We start from the raw sequence: 21,546 nt of genomic DNA, 5'->3' as shown, positions 1-21,546 counted from the left end.
CCTGCCCCACAGGGAAGTCCTGGTACCTGCTGGGCTACAGGCAGTCATGTGGGGCCAGGCAGAGCTGCAAGACTCAGGGTGCACCCCTGGACCTCTCACATCCCTCCTGTCCCCCAAGTACTGTGCTCTGAACTTCCTTCCACACCAGCTACGGCAAAGCAGAACCCCTTACTTCCCAAGGCCTGGCTGAGACCATGCCTCCTCCAAGAAGTCTCGTCAGATGGCCTCTTGCCCCTACCTCCACTGGCTCCTCCTGGGTCTCTCTGCTCTGTTCATCACACATGTGCCAGAGCCACCATATATGGTTCCTGAGCTCCTGAGCATTCTCGTCCCCCCACGAGAGTGTTGCCAGGGAAGAGCACGGCAGTCCTCCCAATACAACTCTCATGGGTTTTGTCCCATGTCACTCTCGACATGCCCTGAAGGATGTGCTTAGAATTTGCTCCCTGGATCTGTCTCTCTCCCTCCACATTTCTTCCCCAGGGTGGTGTGCCCAGCACTAGGTACATGGTGTAGAGTGTGAAATCCGGCCTACTGGCCCCCTGAGCACACACATTTCCACATGCTCCCCTTCTCTCCTCCTAACGGCCCTGTGGATGCTCCCACAGGGAGTAGGGGGGTTGTCAGCTGGTGGTGAGGTTGTGTACATGTGACTTGTCAAAGCTAGAAACCAGGCAACCACAATACAGTACAGAAAAGTTGATACTGTGTTCTAACAGCCATGTCCTAATGTCAGATGACCCCAAATGGATCCCACCTTCCAGGGCCTCAGAGTGGATGGCACTAGGCCAGCTGGACAGTGGGCAGATGCAGAGAAACCACGGCTGAGGAGTCTGGTCGCACAAGTGTCCCCAGAGGGCAGGAGAGGCTGACTCAGCAAACAGAAGCACCTGCTGTGTGAGAATGAGAATGGCCCTTGTTCTGTGCCTTTATGTACGTCCTCACATGTGACTCCCCTCAGCCACTTGCTAAGGCTGGAATTACTCTCCCTGCTTTAAATGAGCAAACTGGGCTTCCCAACATCAACTAACTTGCCCAGGTTGCGAGTCATGGTTGCAAGCCCAGCCCTTTTGTCACTAGCATCATGGGCTCTTCCCTGGCATATCGCCTCCAGGCAGCACAACACAGCACATCTGGCCAGCCCGGTGAACCATGGCCTCAGGGAGGGCCTGCTGGACCTGGTATGTTTCAGCACAGCCCAAGTCGGGGTGCTTGTAGAGGTGCCAGTGAGCAGAGAGGTTGTGCAGTGAGCTGTGGGCAGATCTAGACCAGTGCTGGCCTGCGATGTGTCTTCGCTGTGATAGCTGGGCCCTGAGGTGGTGGTGGGACTGAGCAGGCTCTCAGCAGTGATACCCACCCCTGCGTGCTGTATGAACTAAGCACACTGAATGAGATCTCATGTGTGAACTTGGTTCAGGGCCTGGCGTACAGTAGGTACTCAATTAATGCTAGTTTCAGTCTCTTTCCACCAATATCCTTTTATGTTTTCCAAATATACCTCTTCCTGCAGGATTTTGTCTCAATTGCCGGCATCACTGTCCACCCTGTGCTTATGCCCCACGCCACAGTCCTCTGGGACACCTTCTCCTTGGCACTGCCCCATCCACCCCACTCGTGCCCTCCCCCAGGGCAGCCAAGTCTGCCTCATCAACCCTTCCTCCCGGCCATCCAGTTATTCACCACCCTCCTAGCACTGCCTTTCCACTCAGCTCATTGCCTGCCTCTCATTGATCACTAATCCCCTTGGCCATTCTGCAGCCAGGCCCTGGGGGCTCCCATCACCCTCAGGGTAAAATACAAACTATATAGCATGGTTACAGAGGCCTTCCCCTCAGCCTCATCTTCCCCCATTTGTACATGGCACTCTTGCTAGTTCCCACACCTGCGGGCTGCCCCTGCTCCTGCCTGCAGTGCCCTTCCTTGCAGGCTGGCCTGGCTCAATCCTGCACCCGGTCTTGGGACTCGGGTCAGTTGGTACATCTCCTGAGACACCCCCAATCCTGCCCCAGCCCAGCTGCTCCTCTCTCCTGGGGCTCCTGCACCTCTCCCAATGTCCACCTTTGGGACTCGAGGTATTCGGACTGTGCTGGCTGGCACTTCTCTAACTGTATTCTAGGTCTGGAAGTGTGGCTGCCAAGGAGCAGGCCTTTGTGTGTGGGGGTGAGCACATGAGTGAGTGGCAGTCACAAAAGAACCTGGGGTAGAAAGATGCAAACTTATTAGGGAAGAAACTGTGTTGGGGCAAGCAGCTGTCCACTTGCAGGGACCCTGGAAGGGGGCTGGGAACAGGGCAGCTCTGTGTTCTGGGGTGCTCAGCAGGTGGCCACGTGTGGGGGCTGAACATCTGAGAACCAGGAAATGAGGAGGTGAGTTCACCAGTTGGCATGAGAACGCCCTTCTCAAGTCAGCTGCTGCTGATTAACTCATCACACCCACCGCAATCCTTTCTGCACCTCTGTCTTGAGAACGCCATAGGCTTCAGGGTGCAGAGGGAGGCATTGCCGGGCTGGCATTGGCCTGAGTGGCATATCAGCTTCTCATGCTGAGTGAAGCATGGGGTGGTGGGGATGGGGGGAAGGTGTATCTGACCCTGATGGATTCCAGTTACCAATGATTTGTTTTCCTTTGTTCCCAGTAAGTTACAATTCAAGGAAATCAGAGTAGTTGAGTGCTCTACTGTATTTGTCATTACTTAATGCAGTTTTTTCCAACTAGCTGAAATTAGATTCAGAACCTTTGCTTCTGCTTTTTAAAATGATTTAGGTATTTCTGTCCAGCTTCAATGTGGACATGCTGCTCATGTGCAGCCCTGAGACACTCGGTGCTTCCAGCCCAGGCCTGTGCCCATCTGAGCCTAGACCTGCTCTGGGGTGTCCTGGCCCTGCCCCTTCTGGGATTCATGGGAGCTGGGAAAGCCCTCCCACTAAAGTGTTCTCTGCTGGTCCCAGCTGCACAGATCTGGGAAGAAACCTCCTAAGAAGCTTCAGTCTACTCAGTGATGGTGTGAGTGGATCTTCCCATCAAATTTCTTTTTGTTCAGACTCTGACAGAGAAAATTATGCAGGACTGCAGCCTGGACAGCACAGCTCAGGAGACCGACCACCTGTGGAAGGACCCTGAGACTCTCTGAGGACATGTGTGTTCATGTTAGGAGCTGTCCATAAACATGACCATGACATGTAAGCTCTGTGCAGGTACAAGAGGCCTTGAGAGCTTGTGGAAAGTCAGGAAGACTGGGCCTTCCCTCTCTGTCTGTGCATTCGTGTGTGTCTAGTTCATTCTGAGGGTATTCATTGAGCACCTACTATGTGCCAGGCATCTGGATGCCAGGGGCACAGCCACACACTGCCTGCTGAGTCCTGCCCTCATGGTGCTGGTCTGTGTAAGCTCCTTGGCAGGACAAAGGATGCCCTCCTAGGGCCAACCCCACTGCTGCCTCCTCTCTTAGTACCTTCCCCTTCACATTCCAAGAGGAGGCAGCATTGTGGGACAAAGAGAACTTTCCAGAGGCTTTGAGTGTCAAGCCGGAGTGTGGAGAGGATGCGTAGGAAGGCTACTTGGGTCAGCGTCCAGCATAACAGTGCCCCCAGTCCGCTCACTGGCAAAGCACCAGCCCATTGTTTACCTTAGGCAAGTTCCATCTGCACAGTTCTTTATTTAATATTATATTTTTAATAGACTTGCCTTTGGGGGTTAAATAAATGGATCTTAAAATGGAGCTTTGTATTTTTTCTGAAATGGGAATCTGATAATATCTGAGGAGGATGTCCCAGTCTCTGTCTCCATCAAGCCTAAAATAACCTCACTTGGGTCATGTGCAAGTCCTGCGTTGGGGGAAACACCATGGTGGTGGAGGAAAGGCGGGAAGGTGGAGAAAGAAGCCTGTGATGGGGCTCCTGTTGACTTGAAAAACCAGCCCTGCCATCCTCCCAGGGAGGGAGGCCAGGCTGCCGGCAGGACAAAGGGCATTTCCCATGAAAGCCCCTCATCCTCCCCCTTCTGGGAGCTGCTTGGCCTCCTGGTGGTCGAGGAAGGCCCACTGCCTCTTGTTCTTAAAGAAGGCTGATTTATAGCAGGAAGTGTGAGGGGTGATGCTACATTGGAAGGTAATAGATAACCAGACAGGGAATCCAAGGTTATCATTCTGCCTAGTGGTTCTCTGGAGAGTGAGGAATTCACTGGTTGTCATCAGAGCCCTAAAATGGAATTTTCTCATGTTATGCTGCTGAATATTGGTGATTTAACAGCAGCATGGCAGCAGCTGCACCCCCTCCCACTGCATTGAGAAGATTGAAATGTTTCCGATTGAAATGTTGTCTGTTTATAGGCCATGTTTCCTCCGAGCTGTATATTTTATTGTCATATTGACACTAATTTGACTCGGATGTCACCTTCATTCTGATGCCTGTTCTTTATGCTGCCTGTGGGTCCTGGGGGGTTTTCAGAAACCAATTACATTGATCACACCACAGAGAGGCAGGAGGAGCTGATGGAGGGAGAGCAGAGGCCCCAGTCAGGCAGGAAGTCCATGCCCAGCTGCCAACAGGAGGAGAGACTGAGGCAGAGGAGACCAGGCTGCAGGTTCCAGAGAGGCAGGGCTGTTGAGTGCGTGCACAGACTAATGGTGCATGCAGGTCATCTGGTAAACCTGCACAGACAGTCCTATGAAACAAGCTTTATGAAGTCACTTTACCAATGAGGAAGCTGAGTCTGGAGCCCTAAGTATCTTTATCCACATCACAGAAGTAGGAAACAGTTCTTTCTGGCCAGCCTCAACCCCAAGCCTCTGGGCTCCAAGCCTTGGCTGTTTTTATAACAGGGAGATGAGGGGGCCGTGGATGGCCAAGTGTGGGGCAGGTTAAGGTCATCAGGCTGAATGTCCTTAGAACTTCACTTCAGTGAGTCCAGAAAATAACTGAGTGAGGGGTTAGGCAATGCAAGAGTGCTCCCTGATCACTGAGGATTCAGGACCTTGCCACAAAGTTGTATCTCACTGTCCCCAGGGAGGGTATGTCCCAGCCCCGTGCTGAAGACAGTTAATATCTGGTACAAAAAATGGCTCCTGTGAGTTCCTTCAGAGCCATCTTCCCTGAACCCCTCTGGCTGCCCTCACCCCAGGTACTTGGTCCACAGTAGTCCATCCATAGCTGTGGATCGTATGCTGCTCAGTAGCTCATAGCCACCTGGAGGTGCGTGCTCTTGGTCCATCTTACAGGCATAGAACCAGTTCAAAGAGTTTCAGGGACTTGCCCAAAGCCACCCAGTTCAAAGCTCTCAGTTAGGATCAAAACCTGTGTTGGCTGGGTCCAGGGCCTGTTCTCACATCTCCTGCCCTTCCCGGCTATCCCGGGGAAAGCAGCTCCCTGAGTGCTCTGGGATTATCTAGGGTAATCCAACATAGGTGGCACCTAACGAATGCTGCTGGTGTGACAGCCATGATTCTCATTTCTCACTTGGAAGGTGAGCTTAGGGAGCACAGGACTGAGGGTACTCCTTGCTTGCCGTCCCCAGTGTCCAGCCCATTGCCCGGCATACTGTCAGCACTGCACAACAGTCTCGTGGGTGAATGAACAAACACATGAATGAACAAAAGAAAGAACTGTGGGTAAAACGGGGTCTAGATGTGGGTGGCAACAGGAATGGGTAGAGTCAGATATCTGCCCAGGTAAGGACGGCCGCTGGCTAGCCACCTGGAGGCTGTTGGGCATCAGAACAGGCGCATCCACCGATGAATGGATGTGACGGCTCCACCAATCCTGGTCATAAATCACGGAGAAGCCACGGGAAATGAGTGCCAGGCTTTTCTTTCTATTTAGTAATTTATCAAGGGATGAGGCACATTAATAAACATATCTCTCTTGAGGGGGTGGAAATAACAGAGATGAATATCAGTGTCAGATTTGGCCTGTTTCCTCTCATTAAGGGCAAAAGAGAGGGTGGGAATCCAAATATTAGCAAAATCTTTTTGTAAAATTTATTACAAAGATGCATGTATTTCTGACTTGCCATGCTGTTAGATCTTCCCCCTCCTCCGCCCCATGCCGTTCATAAGTAAGTAACAGGAGTCTTTTGGCAGATACACTTTTGGATTTTACTTCGAATTTCCTTTAAAGTGAGCATTGACAAGGTGTGAACTCAGTAAAGAAGAACGAAGAGGCTTAGATGATGCCTGAATGGACAGATGAGTGTTTAGTGACAGATGTGCTTCTGTGTGGCCCAGGCATTTTTTCCAGACTTGCTGTCCTTTACTCCAGTATCAACTCTAGGCTGATCAGTCCTCCTCACCCCTGAAGAAGCTACATCAACTTACAGTTTCATCGTGGAAGCTCTGCTGGTCTTAGGCACTGTCCTTCATACTTCCCATGTGTCCTCACAGCAACACTGCAAACCAAGCCACACTGCCCCCATGGAGAGGCAAAGAGAGGTTCAGGGAGGCTAAGTAACATGTTCCATGGCAACCACTAAGCGTCGGGTTTCTGTGGTTGGCAGGCACAAGCTATGGGCCCCCACGTGGTGCGTGTGTATGTGTGCGTGTGTGTGCGCATGTGTGTTATTCCCCCACCACTCCTCCCCACTCTGAGCAGAAGCTGTGAGGTGGATGGTTTTGGTGGCCATCTGCCTGCCTTCCAGTCTGTCTCTCTACCAAGGCTGTCTGGCCTTGGGTGAGCTACTTGTTCTGTCATTTGTATAAAGAGGCTAATAACAGCCCCTTCCTTATAGGACAGTTATGAAGGTTCAAATACCTAATACTTTAACATGCTTAGAATAGCACGTAGCACCTGTGAGGCATATATTGACATGAGAAGATATGTATGTACAGGAAAAAACACTATATATGTATCTGTGTCTATATCTATCTCTGTCTATCTGTCTGTCTATCTATCTATCTATCTATCTATGGTTTGCTACTATCCGAGATTTCAGGCATCCACTGGTGTTCTTAGAATGTATCTCCCGAGAGTAAGGGGAGACTGCTGCTCCTACGTGACTGCAGGAAGGGAGGAAGACTTGCCCCAGGTTGGGGCTCCCTGCCCCTTAAGACTCTCTGGCCATGGCTCCAGGCAACTCATCTTACAACCCCCACCCCAGTCAGGGCTCTGGGTCTCCTCTGGATAAAACAGTGGCTTAGAAATGGTCTGACAACATCACTGGACAACTCTCCACGTGCCAAGATTTCCACCCTGGCCAGTCCCTCCCTGATCCCTGTTTCCTCTTTGTAAAGGGGTCTGCTAGTGTGGATGTCCAGGGTGGTGGTGAGGAGGAAGTGAGGGGAGGTACGAGAAACACCTGGCACACAGCAGGGGCATGTTAGTTCTCTGCCAGCTGTGCCCTGCATTTCACATCCCTGCATGGAGCAGCCTCTTCCTATACCCTGCTGGCTCCCTTCAGTGCCTTCTGGATTCCCTTTAAGCTGGAGAGGTTGCCTGTAAACAACTCTAGTGCTGCTTGAACACACCCTCTGCTCCCCACAATCCAGCCTAGACTGCCTCCATGCTTATGCTCAGTGTTCCTGGGCTCTCAATGCCAGCTTTTGCCCTTCTGCCTGCTCAGACCTGCTCAGTCCCCACAGGGCCCCTCCTCCAGGGAGACTGCAGGCTACCCTGACCACAGAGTCACCCAGTGGAGCTCTCTGCAAGAGCCTGCTACTGCCACACACAGCAGCATGGAGAACTCTCACACATTATAGTGCTGAATGAAAAAGTTGAATCAGAAAGCATTTATAATTTCATTTACATAAATAGGCAAATAACAATAGGAAGACTAAGCTGCGTGTTAGAAGCCAGGATAGCAGCTGCCCTCTGGATGGGTCTGGAAGGACGGAGAGGCTTCTGGGCACTGGCTAGGCCATTTCTTGACCTGCTGCTGGCTTCATGGGTGGGTTCACTTATCCTGTGCACTCCACTGTCATGCCTCACGCATTGCTGGATCCAGCTCTGGTCTCTGCATACTGAACAGGAAGGGCACTAGCAGGTATTCAGTGCTCATACTCACTCACTCCAGCACCTGGCCTGTGCTTCTGTGCTTCCTAAATTCTCACCACACCATGAATGGATCAGTACCATTTTATAGATCAGCCAGCTGAGGCTGAGAAAGGCTACATTCACTTGCCCAAGAGCCCACAACTGGAAAATGGCAGAACTGCAGCTCCCTGTACATCATCCTCACAGGCTCTTCCTGTCCCCAGCCTGCCAGTCCCCCTTTCCCCACTTCCCCCCTAAGTACATGATGCTGACATGCCTTGGGTTGCCTGTCCCACAGTGTCACGTTTCTCCAGCCCACGGGTAACACCCCGCCTGAGCCGCAAGCGGGCACTGTCCATCTCCCCACTCTCAGACGCCAGCCTCGACCTGCAGCGGATGATCCGGACCTCCCCCAACTCCCTGGTGGCCTACATCAACAACTCGCGCAGCAGCTCGGCGGCCAGCGGCTCCTATGGGCACCTGTCGGCGGGCACCCTCAGGTGAGTCCAGCCTGCAAGCAGAGGGCCAAGCGTTGGGAGCTGGACAGGGATTGGAGGGTGGGAAGGCACCAAGTAGAGAGGGTCATTGCTTTCAACCTGAGAACAAAGACAAGACTTTGTGCCTCGAACACAGATTCTGATGTGGAAAAGTAAGATGGGCCTGTCGTGAAAGATTTGATCATTAAATCAAAGGTTCAGACCCCAACCTACTTGACTGAAACCCATGTGCATCCCCTGACCATCCTGAGAGGCCAGACGGTTAGGAATGTCAGGAGAGCTTAGCCCAAGCACCCAGAAATGGAATTGATAACAAATATGTTATCTTTTGCTGTATAACAAATTACTAATAAACTTAGTGGTTTAAAACAACAACAAGGGTTGGGAAGATGGTGGCAAGATAGGTGGGAGTGTAGTCAATTTCCCTCTGTACCTGGGTGAAACACCTACCCAATCTACTGAGGAACAAAGTGAGCAGCCAACAGCACCCCAGCATTTATGAAGATAAGGAGACCAAAAAGTACAGAAGACACTGAAAAAACAGAAGGTAAGGGGATTGCTTCAGGACAAAAAGGTCTCTGGGACCAGCGTGGGGACCAGGGCTACTACAGCCCCAGACCCATGCCTGCCACAGGACTCCTGGGAGAGAGCCGGGTTAATGGCTCCCCCCTCTGCCAAACAAGGCTTGAGCAACACCATGAGAGACCTGATTGCTTGAAGTCTCAGGGAGGGGAATAAGGACGAAGTGGTAAACCCACGGAGACTGTGGGCACTGGCTGGGGATAGTTGGGCCGTGTGGGGCCCTGACCCGGACACTCCCTGGTCTAGCTGGAGAGGTGGGCTGGGTGACAGACCCTTCCTTGTACAAAGGGAGCCACAAGATTAAGCAGGAGGATTTTCCCAAAAAGAAAAAAACCCTCAGGGGCACTTTGGGGAATTCTGCTGCAGCAACAGCTCCAGTCTCCTCTCCACCTGCCGTCCAGGGAGTGTGCGCACCCACCAGAGAGTGTCTGCCCCTCATCTTGGAGGAAACTGACCACAGGCACCAACCAGGGTGTGTGCCCAGCGACCAGGGAGTGTGCGCACCCACTGGGGACTGTGTGCATCGACCAGGGAGTGTCTGCACCTCATCTTGGAGGAAGCTGAGATCACAAGCACCAACCAGGGGAGTGTGCCCAGTGACCGGGGAGTGTGTGCACCCACTGGGGACCGTGCGCATTGACCAGGGAGTGTCTGCACCTCATCTTGGAGGGAGCTGAGACCACAGACACCTAGGAGAGTGCGAATCAAGGAAGGGTCTGCACGCACACCCGTAGCCCTGAGGAGGCCTACCATAAAAAAGCTGGGTAGAAGCCGGGAATACCTGGATACATCCTGGAAGAGGAAACCCACCAACAAAGGAACCACAAACAGATAAGAACAGAAGAAGGTAAAGGAGAGAATAGAAGTCACACTAAGTCAACTCAGGACCTATCTGGAACTACAAATAAATAGTGAAGAAATTACTAAGAACAAACAACTGAACAACAGCAAAAGAAAAGCCTCAAAACCTTGTACACACGGAAGAACCAGCTCCAACACAACCTGCCCACACCTGCACAACAGAAAACAAGAGGTGGGGGACAGACTGACCCTCAGATAAACAGATGGTGGGAAAGACCCACCAAAGAAAGACCCAAAAAGAACCAAAAACCAAAGACATACACAGAGCCAACATAAACCACAGGCCCAAATCGGTAAGTTGGGAGATCAAGGAAACTCTCCCACTGAATCTCACACGTATTCTATCACAGAAGTTTACACCATAAATCCAGGGAGTCAGAACAGAGCAACTGAAGAAGCGGAGGCTAACAGGAAGAGTCTCACAAACAATGGGAAACAAAGAAACAATCCCCAAATGAAAGGAAAGGGGGAAGTCTCAGAAAGAATGCTAACTGAAAAAGAGTCAACTCAACTATCAGATACTGAGTTCAATGCAATGGTTATCAGGAAGCTCACTGAGCGCTCTGAGCTCACAGAGAACTACCAGAAACTACAGGGAAACTACAATGAACTCACTGCAAACTATATCAACATGAAAAAGGAAATAGAAACTATCAACAAGGGCCAAGAAGAAATGAAGAATACAATTTCTGAACTGAAGAACACAGTAGAAGGAATCAAAACCAGGCTCCATGAAGCAGAGGATTGTATCAGTGAACTGGAGGACAAGGTAAAAAAAAACACCCAGAATAAGCAAGGAAAGGAAAAGAGTCTCAGAAAGAATGAAGAGGGTCAAGGGAAATGCAGGACAACATGAAACGTAATAATAACTGTATAATAAGGATACCAGAAGGAGAATAGAAAGAGCAAGGGATAGAAAACCTGTTTGAAAAACTAATGATGGAAAATTTCCCTAATCTGATGAGACAAAAAGTCACACAAATTCAGGAAATACAGAGAGTCCCAAGCAAGAGGAACCCAAAGAGGCCCTCTGTATGACACATCATAATTAAAATGGCAAAATTCCAAGACAAAGAGACAATCTTAAAGGCAGCAAGGGAGAAACAGGAAGAAACATACAAGGGAGCCCCAATAAGGTTAACAGCTGACTTCTCAATGGAAATCCTCCAAGCAAGAAGAGAATGGCAAAAAATATTTCAAGTAATGAGAACCAGAGGCCTGCAAGGAAGACTACTTTACCCAGCAAGGCTCTCAAGCAAGATAGAAGGCCAAATAAGGAGTTTCCCAGACAAAAGAAGTCTAAAAGAATATACCTCCACCAAACTATCTCTACAAGAGATGCTAAAGGGACTGCTTTAAGAAAAGGAAGGAAAAGAAAGACAGAGAGAGAGAGAGAGAGAGGAACACAGGTACAAAAAAACGGCAATGAATAAGTACCTATCAATAATAACCTTAAATGTAAATGAATTAAATGCTCCAATCAAAAGACATAGAATAGCTGAATGGATAAGAAAGCATGACCCACACATATGCTGCCTACAAGAGACCCACCTCAGGACAGAAGACCTACACAGACTGAAAGTGAAGGGCTGGAAACAAATTTTCCAAGCAAATGGACAGGAAAAAAAAAGCCGGGATAGCAATACTCATATCAGACAAAACAGACTTCAAAAAACGGGCCATAAAGAGAGACCCAGAAGGTCACTTCATAATACTCAAAGGAAGAATCCACCAAGAAGACATAAACATTGTAAATATATATGCACCCACCATAAGAGCACCCAAATACATAAAGAAAATCCTGGAGGACTTTAAGAAAGATATTGACAGCAACACAATTACAGTAGGGGATTTTAACACCCCACTGTCAAAAATGGACAGATATTCCAAACAAAATATCAACAAAGATACTGTGGCATTGAACAATGCCCTAGATGAAATGGACTTAACTGATATATATAGAGCCTTTCATCCCAAAGAAGCAAAATACACATTGTTTTCCAATGCACATGGAACATTTTCAAAGATAGACCACAAGGCAGGTCACAAAACAAGCCTCAACAAGTTCAAGAAAATTGAAATCATATCAAGCATTTTCTCTGACCATGAGGGACTGAAACTAGAAACAAATCTCAAGGGAAAAAAACCCCAAACACTCAAAATGATGGAGATGGAATAGCATGCTATTAAACAATGAATGGGTGAAGAATGAGATTAGGGAAGAAATCAGAAAGTTTCTGGAGATAAACGAAAATGAACTCACAACAATCCAAAACCTATGGGAAACAGCAAAGGCAGTTCTCAGAGGGAATGTTCATAGTGATACAGGCCTACCTAAAAAGAATAGAAACAGCTCAAATAAACAACCTAACCGTACACCTACAAGAACTCAAGGAACAATACAAAGATAACCCAGAGCAAGTACAAGGAAGGAAATAACCAAGATCAGAGCAAAATTAAATGACATAGAGACTAAAAGCACAATTCTAAGGATCAATGAATCCAGGAGCTGGTTCTTTGAAAAGATAAACAAAATTGACAAGCCCTCAAGCAGGCTCATCAAGAAAAAAAAAAAAGAGAGGACCCAAATAAACAGAATCAGAAATGAAACAGGAGAGATTACAACTAATACCACAGAAATACAAGGGATTGTAAGAAATTACTACAAAGAACTATATGCCAAGAATTGTTAAAACCTAGAGGAAATGGATAAATTTCTAGAAAAATGTGACCTTCCAAAACTCAATAAAGAAGAAGCAGAAAGTCAGAACAGACCAATAATACCTGGTGAAATTGAAATAGTAATCAAAAAGGTTTCAACACACAAAAGCCCTGGACCAGATGGTTTCACAGGAGAATTCTACAGAGCATTTAAGGTAGAGCTAACCCCCATCCTCCACAGATTATTTCAAAAAATTCAAGAAGATGGAAGACTCCCAAACCCATTTTATGAAGCCAACATCATCCTAATCCCCAAACCAAATAAAGATACAATGAAGAAAGAAAACTTCAGGCCAATATCGGTGATGAACATAGATGCTAAAATCCTCATAATTAATGGCAAACCTCACCCAGCAATACATTAAAAAGATCATACACCATGACCAAGTGGGATTCATCCCAGGGATGCAAGGATGGTACAATATTCACAAATCAATAAACACAATACACCACATAAACAAAAGCAAAGACAAAAACCACTTGATCGTATCAATAGATGCAGAAAAAGCATTTCATAAGGTACAGCACCCGTTTATGATAAAAACAATCCGCAAAATGAGAATAGAGGGAGCATTCCTCAACATGATAAAGGCCATATGTGAGAGACCTACAGCCAACATCATACTCAATGGACAAAAACTTAGAGCTTTCCCACTAAGATCAGGAACAAGACAAGGATGCCCTCTCTCACCACTCCTATTCAACATAGTATTGGAAGTCCTAGCCACAGCAATCAGACAAGAAAAAGAAATAAAAGGCATCCAAATTGGAAAGGAGGAAATGAAACTGTCACTATTTGCGGATGACATGATAGTGTACATGGAAAGTCCTATAGACTCCACCAAAAACTACTCGACCTAGTAAATGAATTGAGCAAAACAGCCGCATACAAAGTCAATACTCAGAAATCAAAGGCATTCTTATGCACCAACAATGAAATATCAGAGACAGAAGTCAGAAAAAAAATCCCATTTGATATGCAACAAGAAAAATAAAGTACCTTGGAATCAACCTAACCAAGGAGGTAAAAGACCTGTACTCAGAAAACTACACAACACTGAAGAAAGAAATTAAGAAAGACACAAACAAATGGAAGCATGTACCATGCGCATGGATTGGAAGAATTAACATCATCAAAATGGCCATTCTACCCAAAGCAATTTATAGATTCAATGCAGTCCCTATTAAAATACCCATTACACACTTCACTGATATAGAACAAACATTTCAGAAATTTATATGGAGCCATAAGTGACCCTGAATAGCTGCAGCAATTTTGAGAAAGAAGAACAAAGCAGGAGGGATCACAATACCTGGTATCAAACTGTATTACAAGGCCACTGTAATCAAGACAGCCTGGTACTGGCATAAAAACAGGCACATAGACCAATGGAACAGAACAGAGAGCCCAGAAATGAACCCAAGTCTTTATGGTCAATTAATATTTGACAAAGGAGGCAGGAGCATAAAATGGAGCAAAAACAGCCTCTTCAACAGATGGTGTTGGGAGGTCTGGACAGCTATGTGCAAGAAAATGAAACTCGATCACCAACTTACACCATCCACAAAAATAAATTCAAGGTGGATAAAAGACTCACATATAAGTCGTAACACCATAAAAGTCTTAGAGGAAAACATTGGCAGGAGAATCTCAGACATTCCATGCAGCAACATCCTCACAGAGACGTCCCCTAAAGCAAGGGACATAAAGGAAAGAATAAACAAATGGGACTTCATCAAAATAAAAAGCTTCTGCATGGCTAAAGAAAACAGCATTAAAACAAAAAGCGAACCAACAGTATGGGAAAACATATCTGCCAATGATACCTCAGACAAGGGCCTGATCTCCAAAATATATAAAGAACTCACACAACTGCACTCCAGGAAGACAAACAACCCAATTAAAAAATGGGCAAAGGGCTTGAACAGACACTTCTCCAAGGAAGACATCCAGAGGGCCCAGAGACATATGAAAAGATGCTCAGCATCACTAGCCATCAGAGAGATGCAAATTAAAATCACAATGAGGTACCATCTCACACCAGTCAGAGTGGCTAACATAAATAAATCAACAAACAAATGTTGGAGAGGATGCAGAGAAAAGGGAACCCTAGTACACTGTTGGTGGGAATGCAGAGTGGTGAGGCCACTGTGGAAAACAGTATGGAATTTCCTCACAAAACTAAAAATGGAACTGCCCTTTGACCCAGCAATTCCACTGCTGGGATTATACCCTAAGGACCCTGAAACACCAATCCAAAAGAACCTATGCACCCCAATGTTTATAGCAGCATATTTACAATAGCCAAGTACTGGAAGCAACCTAAGTGCCCATCAGCAAATGAGTGGATCCAGCAACTATGGTATATTTACACAATGGAATTCTATGCAGCAGAGAGAAAGAAGGAGCTCCTACCCTTTGCAACAGCATGGATAGAACTGGAGAGCATTATGCTAAGTGAAATAAGCCAGGTGGTGAGGGACAAATACCATATGATCTCACCTTTAACTGGAACATAATGAACAAAAGAAAAAAGCAAACAAAATATAACCAGAGGCATTGAAGTTAAGAGCAATATAACCATAGCCAGAGGGGTGGGGAGAAGGAATAGTGGGGAGAAGGGTTTTCAGGAACTACTATAAAGGACACATGGACAAAACCAAGGGGGAGGGTGGAAGGAGGGGAGGGAGGTGGGTTTGGCTGGGTTGGGGTAGAGGGGTGGGGAGAAAATGCGGACAACTGTAATTGAACAACAAAAAATAATAAAAATTATAATAAATTTTTTTATAAAAAATTTCAGCCAGGGCTGGAGTCCCCTTAACGACTCAATGACTGGGCCTGGGGCTGTTTCCAAGATGACCACTCCCAGGGCTGTTGGCAAGAGCTTTAGTTTCTCATTACTGGAGCCTCTTACAACATGGCAGCTGATTCCCCCTCTCCCCATCATTAGAGCCAGTGATCTGAAAGAGCAAGGACAAAGCCACGGCATCTTTTATGGCTTAGCCTCAGAGGTCGTCATTCGTTCTTCAGTATCCTGTTCTGGAAAGAGCGGCACATATGCAAGCCAAGCCACTATGCAAGGGACATGGTAGAGCCTAGAAGTGCAGTAGAAGTTAAAAAAGAGCTGGAGGGCTCGGGGCACACTTCCTGGATGAGGGCGATTATGGCAGGTTTCTGAGGCCAAACAGGGCTCAACTAGAGAGCAGTGATGTAGGGGGCATTGCAGGTCTCAGAGTGGGGAGGGCCAGGGTGTAGTGTGAGACAGAATCTGGCACCTCCTGAGGGCCAGCATGCGAGGGTGAAGGCTGCATCCTGGGGCAGGGCCTGGGAGCTAAGCATAGAAGGTGAGGCCTGAGATGGCAAGCAGTGGGACGCCACTGCTGGTTCTTTAGTGAGGTAAAGCCAAGGTGATGGTGAGGTTAGCACGTGCCTTTCCTAATCCCTTAGGCAAGGTCTTCTCTGCCCAGAAATGTTAGCCAACAGAGCCCTGCCCTCCCTACACTCTCACCTCTGCTCCAACACCTTGTCTGCTCTTCTTTGTAGCCCAGCCTTCACCTTCCCCCATCCCATCAACCCGGTGGCCTACCAGCAGATCTTGAGCCAGCAGAGAGGCCTGGGCTCGGCCTTCGGACACACACCACCCCTGATCCAGCCCTCGCCCACTTTCCTGGCCCAGCAGCCCATGGCTCTCACCTCCATCAATACCACACCCACCCAGCTCAACAGCAGCAGCAACTGTCTGAGCGATGCCAACCAGGTAGGCAGGTGCAGAAGCAGGGGTTGGCCCACCGTGTACTCTTCTGGACTTCACGAGGGCTGGTGATTTCATCGCCCACTGGGAACTTGTGGAAGGACTGGGTGCAGGTCTGGCTGGTGCAGAGGCCACCTGAGTGAAAGGGTCTTGGGCTGGATGCAGATTGGCAGGCCTGGGCCAGGTACTAACATCACCTGCACTCACGTGGACAAGCCACCGGCCTCAGTTCTGCAGTTCCCCCCACTAAATAAACACAATAAGTTGATGGAGAAATCCTAGAATTCACAGAGTCTGACACAATGCAAGTACTCTATGCACAGCATCTGAAGTAGATGAATTAATGGATAATAGTTAATATTGTGCAGTTCTGTTTTGGAGGATGAGTTTACCAAAGGCCATGTTTTTAAAAATATTTTTCAATTACAGCTCACATCCAATATTTTGTGTTAGTTTCAGGTGTACAGCATAGTGGTTAGATGATCATGTACTTTACAAAGTGTTCCTCTCGATGTTTCCAGTACTCACCTGGCACCATACATAATTACTACAATACCATAGACTCTATTCCCTGTGCTGTACTGTGCATCCCTGTGGTTGTTTTGTGACTACCAATTTGTACTTCTCAGTTATTTCACCTTTTTCACCAATCCCTCCAAACTCTCTCCCCTGTGGCAAACTCAGTCTGATCTCTTATCTATGAGTCTGTTTCAATTTTGTTTGCTGATTTATTTTCACCAAAGGCCATCTTATTTGACCTTTCCTGTGGGCCTTTGACATGCCTGGGGATATGGTCACACAGTGCCTGGCACACAGTTGGTGCCATTAGTATGTGGTGAGTGAATGAAGCCCTATTTTGCAGATGAAGAAAGCAGTTATAGAGACAGTATTGGGTAATGGAAAGAGCACAGGCTTTGAAATCGGTTAGACTGTGTTTTAGACCCTGACTTGCCTGAAACCTCTTTCAGTCTGAGCTAACGCATCTGCAAAGTGGGGCCTGCTACCCACAATACCAGTTTGTGGGCACAGAGCCCCATCGAGACCGGACCCTGGTTAGCACTTCCAATGACAATTCCTGAGGTGAAGTGATTGCCCAGGCTGCTCACCTGGCAGATCCTATATGTGGCCATGTGCTGGAGAGGAGGACCATATGCCACAACATTCTAGAGAGCCCTTTTCTAGGATATCCTCGCTTTCTGCCCCAGGGCTCCCTGCGGCCACCTAGCAGGTCCCTCTGATAGTAGCTTTCAGTGTTTGTCACACCACCTGATACTGCAGCTCTAGCTCCCTCATCCTGAGGAACCAGCCTTCACTCCCGCTCCCTGGGCTGGCCTGGCCCTGTTCTCAGACCCAGAGCTACTGCTGCTCTGGGGAGCTGAGAAATTGAAGCCGCAGGTCAGGAGGGAGGGTGTCCAGCATTTCCCAAAGAGAGGGTCTCTGTTGCATTTTCATGGTCGGCGTGGGCAGGGCTCGCTGACAGGCTGAGCTCTGGGCTGCTTCCTGGCCGTACGCCTGGCCAGAGGACTGAGCTGGGAGGACTTGGATTCTCAAACTTCAAACACAAGGATTGGCCCAGATAGTCTGTGTGGGGAGGGTCCCAGAGATTTGAGGTGTCCCTGCCCTGTCCCCGTGTGACAGGCTGTCCTGTGCACCCCCTCAGAACAAGCAGAACAGCGAGTCAGCTGTGAGCAGTACCGTCAATCCCATCGTCATTCATAAGCGCAGCAAAGTGAAGACGGAGGCCGAGGGCCTTCGACCAGCCTCTCCGCTGACCCTGACACAGGTAATCTACTGGCCAGCCTCACAATCTTAAGGCTGGGGCTGGCCCCATCACCTCTGGGTAGGCTGACTCAGGACTGAGACCTGTTGGTGAATGGATGAACAGAGGAAGGGCTGCCTGCCTGAATGAATGAGCAAATGTGTGAGCCTGGAAAGGTGGGGTGGATGTGTCATGAGCTCAGGGTGGTCTTCAGCACCCTGCACATTACATGCTTATCAAACACATGCTGAATAAAAGTGAGTGAATGAATGAATGTCTGGGGCTGCAGCTCTCCCCGCAACCCCCACCACACAGACACCTCACCCTCATGCAGCACAAATCCCGGTTGAACTGAGTTGCTCACACCCCCTGAATGGCTCAGGCTCCTGTCCAGTTGCTCCCTCTCCCTGGAACCCTGTCCCCCATCCTGCCCCTTTGCTGCCACTTCAGCCTTTCCTGACCCTCTTAGATAATAGGACCTGCAGCTACTCAGATGCCCATTGTAGCCTCTGGGATACTTTGCCTCCTGCACTGTACTGTGAGCTTTGGAGAGATAGCACTTTGGGCCAAGTGCCTGGTTTGTTTCTATGTCACCAGGCCTGGTACACAGTAATGTGAAATCACATTTTTAAGGACTCAATGCACATTTGAGGAAATGAGTGGTGTGGTGAGGGGAAGGGAAGGGAAGATGACTCTTCACAGGAAAGTCGGGAACGGAGCAGCCAGCAGCCCAGGACAGCCCAGTTGTGGGCTGAGACCCTTGTGCAGTTCTCTGGAGATCTGATCACTTAGTCTAACCCTCCAAGATGACAGGGAGACAGTCCAAGCTCTTGGAGCACAACCTTGTCATTGGAAGGGCTTGGTGTGAGTGCTGACCTCGGAGACAAGCCTCCCACCCCCCAGGCCTCTCACGGTGGCCTGGTCTCCATCCATTACTACACAGTCACCAGCTTGACATCAACGATAGCCGGGGCCTCCTGTCCCTGTCTCTCCTGCATCTGTCACACCATCCTTTATCAAACCTGTAAACCGTGGGGCATGCTCTGGGCACTTAATTTTTATGAAATATTGGGTTCTGTTATTGTCAGAAAACAGAGGGACTGGTGACAAATTCTTCCCCCCTCACTGATGCCAAAGCATCTCAGCATGATGCATGGTTTCCACGAGACCGGCCATCATCGGGGGCTGTTGAAATTGATGAGGATAGCACATATCCTGGAGAGATAAACACGCAGGAGCTGCAAGCATGGGCTAGAGGCCCACTGAGCACCAGGGAGCACCTGGCCCCACCCCCTCCAGCCTAGGGTCCCCCAAAAGTCCTCTTTCCTGTCCAGCTTGGCTCCTCATATGTGTCAGGGGAAAGAAAGCCATTTATCATGAGGAGGTTGTCATCGTGTCCTCAGTGTCCTGATTCAGTGGCCAGACCCTTGCAAGGTGGCTGGGCATGCTTTCTCTTGGCAGAAAGTGCGGCACAGTGACCCCCCTCCCTGCCTAACCAAACCCTTAAACTTGTGGGCTGGGTTGACACCCAGCTCCATGGGGAAGCCCCGGTGCACCCACTGCTGCTGCACTGTCCTCCACTCACATGTCAACCTGGCAGCTTCTTTGGGTCTTCTTTGGAATCAGCAGAGCATGCAGCTTATGAAAATACTAAGTCTGTGTCCAGCTTTCCTGAGAACACAGAGTGGGCATCAGGAGGCCCCAGCCTTCCCACTTCTAAGGATTTGGGCAGGGGCACTTCTGCACCTTCTGTTTAATGTGACACAGTGCTGCCTGGGGACCTTTTGGACAACATGTCACTGTTTCCCTTTTCAGAACATGTGTGTTAATTGAAAGGTGCACTCAGAAACAAGCAGTGGCCCCTCCAGCAGGAGCCCTTTGCAGCTCCAGTGGAAAGTCGGTCAGGAGTGCGAGTTCGGCAGCCACCGCAGTAGTGATGCTGATGTCCACCCCTAGAAATGGACTCAGTGTTAGGAGTGAGGCTGATGTGGGAGCTGCGGCCTCTGCTTTATGAGTATCTGGAACCTGTGGGGACTCCTAACTATGGGAAGAGGTTGTCCCCTTAACCTGAGCTATAAATGTTTGCCCTAGAGACTGTTTTGAAAGACAGAATAGTTCTGCCATTTGTAGACAGTCTGAAATGTAAAGCAAGTCATTCTAACATCTGCCTCTTTGCCTGGCTTTGCTCTGAGCCTGCCTAGCAGACCAGTGGACAATTAGAGTCCTCTACATCCTCTGGAGGTCCTCTCTGGGCTTTTCTCCCAGCCTGGGACATCTGTGTCCCTCCCTTCCCCCAGCTTCTGCTACCTCTCAGCCTGTCCCCATGTCCACTGCTTGGACACTTCCCCTGGCCAGTTCTATGTCAGCATTACGTGGGATGAGGTGGCACTGATTCATTCTCAGTCTGTTGCTGGTTTTGGCATTTCAAGCACTGTGATCAGTGAAGGCCTGTTGCAGGGGCTTTTCCTTTGCCACCTTGTAATGGGCATGTGTGGGTTCTGTCATGCTGGGAGACTGGAGACCAGATTGAGGCTTTTACAGACTCACTGTGTGTCCGGGGGAGGGCAAGCCAGCCCCTCCCTGAACCCGTTTTTCTAGCTGTCTTACAAGAATACAAGTGCCCGTGTTGTGGGGCTGCCACGTGGGAGGCTGCTGCTGGGAGGATGTGCCAAGCGTGTTCACCCTGCAGAGTGCTGTCCTGGGTGTGGACCCCAGTGTGCTGTGTGCCCTGGGAGGAGGGGACAGTATGAGGGTGGGAGGTCTGGAGGACCAGACCAGATACCTACTGGGTTTCTTCTGCCTCCATGGAGGAGCAGAGGCTGGACATAATGTGACTGAAAATGCCCGTCCCAGAGCCTGTGGGGCTCACCCCAGCTCCCGCCAGGAGAAACCAAACCAAACAGCAAAAGTCCCTGCCCTGCTCTCTACTATCCTCCTTGCCATGTCAGTTGACTCAGGATATGGTGAGATACCTTGGTGATGACAAGCTAGCATGTAAGAGGAGGGAAAGGCCCCAGGAGGCTGTGTGATAGGAGAGTGATGGGCAGGAGCCATCTGAGGAAAGGGGTTGAGAAAGCTGATAAGCGTATATGTGCATGTGTGTGTATGTGTGTGTACACCTGCACAGCCTTCCCAGGGCTAACAGCAGCCTTTCCTTAGGGCTGGGATGCTGGAGAGGCTCACGTGGGTATGCTCTGCCCCTGCCCCAGGAACAGCTGGCTGACCTCAAGGAAGACCTGGACAGGGACGACTGTAAGCAGGAGGCCGAGGTGGTCATCTACGAGACCAACTGTCACTGGGAAGACTGCACGAAGGAGTATGACACCCAGGAGCAGCTGGTGCATGTAAGCTCTGAACCCCGGTAGCCTGCCCAGCCAGGGGCAGAGCCCAGACCACACGGAGCCTCCAGCCTT

At 49.1% G+C, this 21,546-nt stretch overlaps 1 protein-coding gene across 1 annotated transcript in view; it reads left to right on the top strand.

The window, feature by feature from the left end:
* Positions 1-21,546, top strand: part of GLI2 (GLI family zinc finger 2) — a 257,455-nt gene that overhangs the window by 220,131 nt on the left and 15,778 nt on the right. Inside the window, exons 6-9 of the mRNA XM_024569726.3 lie at positions 8,260-8,461; positions 16,167-16,380; positions 18,035-18,157; positions 21,343-21,477. Coding sequence (XP_024425494.2) covers positions 8,260-8,461; positions 16,167-16,380; positions 18,035-18,157; positions 21,343-21,477 — 674 coding nt within the window. The remainder of the gene's footprint in view (positions 1-8,259; positions 8,462-16,166; positions 16,381-18,034; positions 18,158-21,342; positions 21,478-21,546) is intronic.

This window comes from Desmodus rotundus, chromosome 2, assembly GCF_022682495.2.
Source record: "Desmodus rotundus isolate HL8 chromosome 2, HLdesRot8A.1, whole genome shotgun sequence".
NCBI lineage: Eukaryota > Metazoa > Chordata > Mammalia > Chiroptera > Phyllostomidae > Desmodus > Desmodus rotundus.
The sequence above is the reverse complement of the archived record's forward strand: the minus strand, read 5'-3'. Positions and strand labels throughout refer to the sequence as shown.